We start from the raw sequence: 9221 nt of genomic DNA, 5'->3' as shown, positions 1-9221 counted from the left end.
GATAGAGGGGAAAGCAATGAAGTCGTTTATTAAACCTTCTTTAGGGCAGCGTCGTTTTAAATCTCACGGTCATACGTTAAGCTTTTCACGAGGACGTGTATTACAAGACACACAGACTGTTGCAGCGACTGAAAATAAAGATCACAGATCGAGCCCGAGGAATGGCTTCCCAAATTTGCCGTGACATCAGGGCCGCTGCTTCGGGTTAAACGCGGCCCTATTCACTCGCAAACGGTTCTGACGTTAGACATAGCTACCTCCGAAGGAACGCGCGTTTTAGTAACTGTTCTGACGCCATGAAGTCGATCCGTGTTTGCTTGGCGAACGCTCTGAGAAGTTTTAATTCCCCGCTCGCCGCGGCTCGTGTGTGCGGGTCAGCAACGCAGCAGACCCGCAGGAGAAGGCGGCTGCGAGGCGAAGGACGCATCGCGACCCCCCGCTTCCGTCATTATTTTCTATAAAACCCTCAAATCCGAATTCTTCTTCGCTTGCCAAATAACCGCGTTTTCGATTAAGAAGAACACCCGCGGTCATCTCATTTGTGCGAACGAGCTCCGTTGCGCGGCGAGGTGAGAGGCATTGTTTCCCTGCCCAGACCAGGGCTTTGAGTTCCCGGGGAACACTCTCTCCGGTGCCGGTGCGCTTCAAAACCGGCACCACGCACGGCTGAACGAAGCGGTCACTCCCCGTACATAACTGTGCTCTAACACCGCGCTCTAAACGCTCGGCTCCCGCGCGGAGGAACGGGCGCGCAGCCCACGACGGAGCTGACTGCCCGAGAGAACGGGCAGCGGGACGGGCCGTACCGCTCGGCTCCGCCCGTGCACCTCCCGCCGTCCTGCCGCACCGCAGCGTCGCTAGGCAGGCCCTGCGGGCCGCCCTCCCCCGAGCCCTCTCGGGCGCAGGCGGACCCCGCCGCGGGCCGAAGGACACGGGACGCGAGCTGCCGGGCGCGGAGCCGGGCAGGCCGGGCTGACCTCGGGGGGTGTCGCGGCGGGCGCGGCCGGGCCGAGCCGGGCGGGAGGTCCCGTCGGTCGTGGCGCGGCCACGTGCGGCTCCGCGCGCTCCCACGGCACCCGGGGACCGCCCGGCCCAGCCGTGACGTATCGGGGTGGGGGGCGCTCGCCGCCCGCCGATTGGGCCGCGGCGGCGGCGCGGGGAGGCGGCCACCCAATGGGCGCGGGGCTCGCAGGTGCCCGCGCGGTTATCTGCGCCCCGGGGCGCGGCGCGGAGGGTCCCCCGCTGCCGGGACTCGCGGCCGAGGTGCGGTGCGGAGCCCAGCCTAGCGCCGCCGGTCTCGCCGTCGTGTGTCGTGTTTCCACCCCATTCCCCCCGCCTCATCCCGCCGGATTCCGCACGGAGGGCAGGAGCCGCAGCCTGCGCGGACGCTCCGCGCGATCTTCCCCCGGACTCGCTCTGCGCCGACCCGCCGTGCTGCCCCGAGGTTTCACAGTGCTCCAGCCTGGAAGTTCGCGTTGCGTGTCGCCGAGCTGCGGGGGGCCGGGGTAGAAACGCCGGGGCTCTCCTCCTCCCAGCAAACTTTGGTACTTGCTGTTGCTTTGAGCCTGCGAGTGGAGAAGCCGTCCAGCCCGCGGCTGGCGCTCCCGACGCGGGGTTACAAGGGAGCGGCTGCCGGCGTGCTTGGAGAAGGGCCCGCGTTCGTTGATGACCACAAATGTTAGCGGTGGGGCAGATGGATGCTAATCGCCAGAGCGCGTTCGTCCTCAGCAGTACGCCGCTGGCCGCGCTGCACAACATGGCCGAGATGAAGACCTCCCTCTTTCCCTACACGCTGCAGAACCCCTCCGGCTTCAAGGCGCCGGCCCTGGGCGGACTCAACACGCAGCTCCCCTTGGGGACGCCGCACGGAATAAGCGACATTCTGGGGCGGCCCGTGGGCACCGCCAGCAACCTCCTGGGCGGGCTGCCCCGCATCAACGGACTGGCGGCCTCGGCGGGGATGTACTTCAACCCCGCCGCCGTCTCCCGCTACCCGAAGCCCCTGGCGGAGCTGCCGGGGCGGCCGCCCATTTTCTGGCCGGGAGTGGTGCAGGGCTCTCCCTGGAGAGACCCACGGCTCGCCTGTCCCGGTAAGTGCGGCTGGTTCCGGCGGGGAGCGCGGCCCGCAGTGCTTCCCCGGCAACCGGCCTCAGCTCCGGCCCGGCCCTTCTGGCCGGAGGTGTGGGCCGGCCCCTCCGGGCGGCCGGGCGACGCGCCGGGAGGCCGGTGGGCCAGCGCGGTAGACGGGGCGGACGACCCGGCGGAGCCCCAGGCGCGGAGCTCGGAAGGCAGGCCCGGAGGTGGGCCGGTGCCGGTCACCTCGGCCCGCCGCGTCCGCGGACCGGGAGCCAGCGGCGGCGGACCCCCGAAGCAGCCCCGTCGCGGTCCGCCCCCCCCCCCCCCCCCCCCCAGTAGCGCCGGGCGGAGACCCGTCTCCGAGCCGGGGCTAGTGCAGGGCCCGTCCCTGACGGAGCTGTTTCTCCTCCGCTTTCAGCTCAGACGGGGATGGTTTTGGACAAGGACGGCAAGAAGAAACACTCGCGACCGACTTTCTCCGGGCAGCAGATTTTTGCTCTGGAGAAAACCTTCGAACAGACGAAATACTTGGCAGGACCGGAGAGAGCGCGCCTCGCCTACTCCTTAGGGATGACCGAGAGCCAAGTGAAGGTAGGTCCCGCAGTAGGTCCCGCGGGCGCGCCGAGGCCGCGGGCCGGGCAGGGTCTCCCGCCGCCCGCCCCCTGCCCGGGCAGCGCTGTCACGCTTCGCCTTTGCGGTAATTCTCAGCGACCATTAACACCGTACAGGGACTTTTGAAAGTCTTTTATAATTTAAATCTAATTTGGATACGGGGTAGATTTTAGGCCACGTCCTACGCAACTCCTGTGCTGAGGGCTTTTTGTGCTGCCAACGATTTAAGAAAATCGTTAAGAAAAATACGAGGTAGATATATGAAAAACAACAACGACAAAACCCCCACCCAAAAAGCCCCCCCACAGGCAGCCGCTTCCCGCGGGTGGGTTTCTGGAGGAGACCGTGTTCAGTAATTTGCACCGCGTTACCGTGCACAACCACCCCAATTATTTTAGCGAAGGCTTCAGGCGCACCGGGACCCAAACCCCACTAACGCGTCTAGGCTCCGCACTCCGTTCCCGTCCCGCGAAGCCGCCGCTTTTGCTGCCGCGCGGTCCCGGCTGGCGACATTCCCGGCGGCGCCGGGCGGGCGACCCAAGCGAGTCCCCGCAGCCCCCTCCCCGGGGCCGCCGCCGTCTCGCCGCTCCCCGCGCTGCCGCCCGGCGCCGCTCCGCGGCCTCGCCCCGGGCCGGTTGGTGCCGCCGGCGCGCCCGGACCCGGGCGGGTGGGAAGGGACGGGTCGGGGGGCGGTCGGCCGGGCGCGTGGCGGCGGCGGGGCTGAGCCGTGCCCGGTGCCGGTGCCCAGGTCTGGTTCCAGAACAGACGGACCAAGTGGCGGAAACGGCACGCGGCGGAGATGGCCTCGGCGAAGAAGAAGCACGACTCGGAGACGGAGAAGCTGAAGGAGAGCTCGGACAACGAGGACGATGACGAATACAACAAGCCCCTGGACCCCAACTCAGACGACGAAAAGATCACGAGGCTATTGAAAAAGCACAAATCCACGAACCTGTCCCTCGTCAGCCCCTGCAGCACCAGCTCGGACACCTTGTGAGGCCGCGGGCACCGACGGCTGCTGCGGGCGGCCGGGCGAGCCGCCGCCGCCGCGGTGGGGCGGCCACGGAGACCAAGTGTAACTGGATGTTTAAAGTGGTGTGTTGTACAGCCTAAGATGTATGTGAAATGTATATATTTTTTACAGAATAAGTTATGAAATTATTTTCCTTCTCATCGGTGTAAATTTCAGAGGAATTTTTTTCCCACTCCTTGGTTTTCGTTTTGTGTCCCTTTAAGGTTTGCCCCTCTTTCTTTCAGCCTTCCTGCCGAATTCCTGCTCCTAACAATCAGATTTTGTTACGTTTTGTATGGGTCGCCAAATCCAAGCTCAGCCACTTTGTATATAGTAAATTTCAGATTTTTTGTGATGTATATTTCTAGTGTAAAAACGGCTGTTTTCTTTCACTCCCTCTACTCGGTGTTTTGGCGGTTTGATTTTTCTCCTGCCTCTGGATTTTACGCTTAATAATATCAAAACAGAAAAAACAACCCAAAAAAAGCACGAGAGAAAAATGGACGCTTGATTCTACTTTGGGATAAAATAATGTCTCCACACGGGTTGGAAGGACTTTGTATAAATCAATAAATTATTTAACAAGCTTCTCCTTCAGCACGTTCCTTCCCGCGTTACCCGCTTTCGGTCCCCGTCCTGCCTACCTCCGGGGCGCTCGGGGCTGCCGAACTGGAGGAGGCTTCGCCAGTTCCTCATTTTTCAGGGCCGTTCTCGCCCGACTCGCTCGGAACGCTCGGCCGGCGCCTGCCTTCGCCTCGCCCCCGGGCGCTTTTCCGGCCCTCTACCATAGCGCAGCCGCGGGGGTCGGTCCGCCCTTCCCGGGCCCGGATGCCGGGTGGGCAGCCGGGCCGGACGCCATCTCCCCGCTCCGGGCACCCCGGGCCCGCCCAGGCCGTCACAACTGCCCCGCCGAGCCGCAGCCTCAGGATCATCGCGCTCCCCCCCCCCCGCCGCCCACCCACCGGTCGGCGGCCGCAGCCGGGGGTGTCTGGCCCCGCCAGAGGGGAGGAGGAGGCGGGGAGGCGGCAGAGCTGGCTGGCTGCGGCGGGACACCGGCGGGTCAAGCCTGGACAGTCCCGTGCCCTGACGGAGGCTGCCTCGACGGCACCGACGGGAGCCGGGCTCGCTGCCGCACGGGAACCCGCCAGCTGGTACCCTCCCCCCCCGCCCCCCGACTCCCGGTAAGAAGGGGCCGAGCGTGCAGCCGGAACCTGCCGTGTGCAGGGCCCGAGGTCGCGCCGGTTCCTGGCACAGAAAAACGTTCTGGTGATCGCCGCAATGTTCCGTGATCCGCTGCGGGAGGGGGCGGCGGGGGCAGGACACGTCCCACTGCGCTGCCCGGGCAGAAAGCCCGAAGGACAACTCGCAGAGGTTACCGGTGGTGGCCCAAAGCTCCGTCTCACCCCTCACCTCTACCGAGCGACCGTGAGCCTCAGACTGCGCCCGGCAGAGTGCCCGTTCGGAGACCGAGGTAATGACCCAGCCGCTCAGGTGCCCGGCGCTGCGCAGGGCTCTGCCTTTCTCCGCTCGGGCATGGCTGCAGCCTGGTGGCTGTAAAGGCGGCTTCGTTGTCAAGCCGCCTTTTTCGCCTTTTGGTTTAACGAACGGGGCGTTCTTTCCGTGTGTAAACTACACAGTGCTCAGCTGCCTGAGCGAACGCAGCGGCCGCGCTGCGGGCCGGCCTGGCTTCACCTGCCCGGTTTCACCTGCCCGGCAGCCAGCGAATGGAAGAAACGCTCCCTCTCCACGGCCGCCGTGCACCGGAACGGGGCGGCTCCGGCAGCCCGGGGCGGGTGCGAGACCCGGCGCCTGTCCTAACACAGCCACGCCGTACCGCAGCCCCTTCCGCAGCTTGGCTGGGCCGGCAATGCCGGGCTCCTCGCCTGGAGGGAAGCGGCCGTCCCGCCTCTGCCCGCCAGCCCGGCGGGGCCAGGCCCCGGGGAGCAGGAGCTGCGGCCCGCGCAGCGCTCGAGGCCCGGTGCCAGTGCTGCCCGGGGCCGCGGCCCCGCACGGCTCCCTTCGTGCCCCCGCGCAGCTGCCGCGCGTGTGGGGCGGCCTCCGTGCGGGCGCGCCGGGCCAGCCCTGGCTCTGTTAGGCAGTCCCGGCCGCACCCCGCGCTCCTCGGCGCGACCGGGGCCGGTATCGGGGCCTCCCCGCCACGTAGCCGCCCCGGACGCCCCGGCTTGGTCCTGCCGCTGATGCGTTTCGCTCCCAGCCGGGCACCCCGTCGCCTTCCTGTCAGGGCAGCGCCTTGTTCTAGGGGAGGGAGGGGGGCTGCGGGTCCGTACTCACTGAACGCCGGGGGCTGGCGAGACCTCGCTTGGGTTGTATTGCGGCTACAGACGGAGTAAATCGAAGCTTCCCTCAGCTTTGAGCCTGACTGCGACGGGACGCGGAAACCGCAGCGCAGCCCCGGAGCCGTTTTGCCGGCGCCTCCGGGAAAGCGTCGGGACAGAACCCTCCGCGCTGGGGCCGGATCGCTCGCACCTGCCCGCGCGTGTCCCGGTAACCGCGCCGCGTCCTGAGGTCCCGGAAACCGGTGTTCGGCGGCGGGTGCCGCGCTCCGCTCTGCAACGCGCCCGCGCCCACCCGGGGACGAAGCCGCGGCCCCCGCGCAGCACCGAGCCTGGCCGAGAGCAGCCGCAGCTCTCGGACGGGCTCCAGAGCCGGTGCGCCGAGCCGGCTCGCTGGCCGTGCCGGTGCTGTGCGGCCGGGATGCGGGCTCGGAGCGTCCCGCGGCCCGGCTCGCCGTGCCAGCGCCGCCCCGCCCGGGAAGCCGCCCCCGGGCTCCGCGCTCGAATGCGAATTTCCGTGGGCGAAATCTGAGACCCCCTCAAGTCGCTCCGGCAGTGCCGGGTCGGGCTGCGTGTGGCCGCGCAGCTCCGCCCGCCATCAGGCTTCAGCCCCGGCCTGGCGGAGCAGGGGGTCTCTCCTAAGCCCAGAGATAATCACCGAGGAGTTTATGGTGTCGGTTTTATTGAGCTGGGCACTGGGACCTCGTGAGCAGCTCGTAAAGTTGCGTTGCTTGGCGCCTTAGCGCTCTCGCAGAGGCCGCGGCCCGGCTTCCCCTCGGCCTGGGCTGAGCTCCCTAACGCCGGGGCCGGGGCCTGTCGGAGTGTTCCGTGCGCAGAGCGGCCCTTGAGAGCTGGCGGGAATCAGAAGGTAGCTCATTAGTAAGAAAGGTGAGAGTTTAATAACAGCCCCGCTGTCCCCAGCTGCCGGATTAATGGCACGGACACAGCCTCATTCACCATGATCAGTTTTTATTGCTTGAGAACCAGAGTACTCGTTTCTAAAGGCCTTCGAAGTTACCATGAGTTGAGTTGGCTTAAGTAGAGTTACTGCGTGGTTATAATGCGAGGTGGCACAGGAAGGACACCGGGCTGCAGACGCCCGCTGGGCAACAGCACCGACCCCCAGGCCGTGCTGCTGAGGACAGATCCTGCAAGTGGACATCAAACAGTTTCCAATGGTAGTGATTTATACCGAAATCAAGCATCAATCTAATGCCATCACACAGTCCATGAACTCTGTAGTGTTCTAAATTAAATCAATAAAACATACATTTGTGTTTCATCAACAGACTCCCTAATCACCTTTTAATGTTGTATTTAGTGGTGGGAGAGAAATGTTGGTAACGAGATTATATTGTCGGCTGCGCTCAGCTACTAACCAGGAAAATTTACAGTCTCTTTTTCTCCTTTAATGCTGTATGAATACAGTCTGTGTCCAATGCAGTTGCTACCTGAAGCAGACTATTATTTTCTTCTCCCATGTTGTTATTGTTTCAATATAGAATACTTGGCACCATAAAACAGTAACAAAAGACGGACAAAAACAGTTTACAAAATTCTGGAAAGTTACACCCAAACCTACCTAAGAACTTCACATTCAATCCTTAATATTACATAGAAAGAAGGGATTATAGGAGTAACAAAGTGAAACTACTAATATATGTGCTATATAGTATGCTATATATCTGTATCCAGGATGGCACTGCTATATATTATTTATTATATAAATGTTGGTTGTTGATGTACACGGAACTAAACCTGCTAAGACTCCAACACTAACTGCTGATATGGCACTCTCAAGCATTCATATTGGAAAGTATATTTAGCGTAAGTTTTGGTCAGGTTTATAAATTATTTATATATCTGTGTATATATACACATACATACATATATACACACATATATGTATGTATAGAAAGCAGCTGCTGTGTGATTCAAATTCAAAAACCATGTAACATGGCAGTATAGTAAATAACCAGAAAAAAATTATAAAAATGAAAAAACAAAATGCTAAAACTAAAACACAAACCGTATGCCTTGGTCGACAAAGAAAATACCATTTAAAACCATCGATATCTCTATCTATACAATCCAATGTACAAAACCCCAAAGTGGTAAAGATATATAATGTTAGGCATGACATCTTTAAAAGTATGTAATATGCTGAAATATCTTTTCCACATGGACAAACACTTATTAAAAGTTGAAGGTTGTGAAATCTAAAATACATAATATCTCTGCTGTCTATTTAGAGTTTTGGCAACAGAATCGTGACATATATATAAAAAATAATTCCACATTTCTACTTGATGTCACATGAACATACAAGACAGTGAGGTATGTGAGGCTTTTCTCGAACAGAGTCCAGATGCTGAAGCATAGTGTACGATCAGCAGTCTAAAAATGTGGCACTCGGGACTTGGTTTATCAATACAGCTGTAGGGTTATGTGTGTTGGGACACTGGGCATCCCTTCCCCTCCTGCTACAGTGTGGATTCACGGAAAATCTTCTCGTTCCGCAGGCATCTTTTTCCTGTTGCAGAATTGGCATTTTTTTAAAAAGAAAAATAAACACAGGGGAAATGATGTAGGAAATACAAACGTAAAGGGGAAAAAAATGATATTTACCACCACATCACTGCACGACACAACACTTGTGCACATTTGCAATAGGTTTACCTGCCCCAGCAGCTATTCGAAAGGACAGGAACACAGGCTGCAGCAAGTCAGGGAAAAATAGAAGTTACACATTTGAAATATAAACACATTATTTTTTACACTCAGTAGCAAATAACAAAGATTCCTCTATGACTGGAAACAAAACATTGCAATTGTTTTTTTAATTGCCTAACTGCAAAACGCACAAGAGAACTGCACCATCTCCCTACAGACCTCTGCTCCCACCAAAATTGAGGGGAAAATTTGCCTGCGGTTTCTGAGAGAAGCCTGAGTCCCATGCACAACTCCCCATCACCACAGAATCAGCACCACTCAAAGTGCCAGGCTAAAAAATCCGTGTCAAGTCCATGGGTGAGAAAGGCACAGAAATTGCTGGTTTCGAACTGCCTGTCCTCGGCTGCTGACACACAACTTCCATCTCACTGTATCTTCCAACTCCTGTATCTTAAAATCTGACTAGATGGGTGATTCTGGAACACGTCTCTTAAGTGCATCACTCCTCATCAAAACAATGCTCTGCCACATGAGAACGCTGACTGTGAGTATAG

General features: G+C 59.7%; 2 protein-coding genes across 2 annotated transcripts in view; one reads left to right on the top strand and one right to left on the bottom strand.

Moving 5' to 3' along the window:
- Positions 1–1675: 1675 nt before the first annotated feature.
- NKX6-2 (NK6 homeobox 2) lies at positions 1676–3685 on the top strand (the record flags this gene model as incomplete). The annotated part of the gene is made up of 3 exons (XM_084264963.1): positions 1676–2090; positions 2495–2667; positions 3437–3685. 3 exons carry the CDS (start codon positions 1676–1678, stop codon positions 3683–3685), a joined length of 837 nt encoding a protein of 278 aa, XP_084121089.1.
- A 4714-nt stretch (positions 3686–8399) lies between these two features.
- INPP5A (inositol polyphosphate-5-phosphatase A) overlaps positions 8400–9221 on the bottom strand; it is a 193125-nt gene continuing 192303 nt past the window's right edge. Inside the window, exons 15-16 of the mRNA XM_084264317.1 lie at positions 8623–8710; positions 8400–8527 (exon numbers count right to left, since the gene is read on the bottom strand). Of these exons, the coding sequence (XP_084120443.1) occupies positions 8630–8710 (81 nt within the window). The 3' untranslated portion in view covers positions 8400–8527; positions 8623–8629. The remainder of the gene's footprint in view (positions 8528–8622; positions 8711–9221) is intronic.

The sequence above is a fragment of the Gallinula chloropus genome, assembly GCF_964237585.1.
Source record: "Gallinula chloropus genome assembly, chromosome: 5".
NCBI lineage: Eukaryota > Metazoa > Chordata > Aves > Gruiformes > Rallidae > Gallinula > Gallinula chloropus.
The sequence above is the reverse complement of the archived record's forward strand: the minus strand, read 5'-3'. Positions and strand labels throughout refer to the sequence as shown.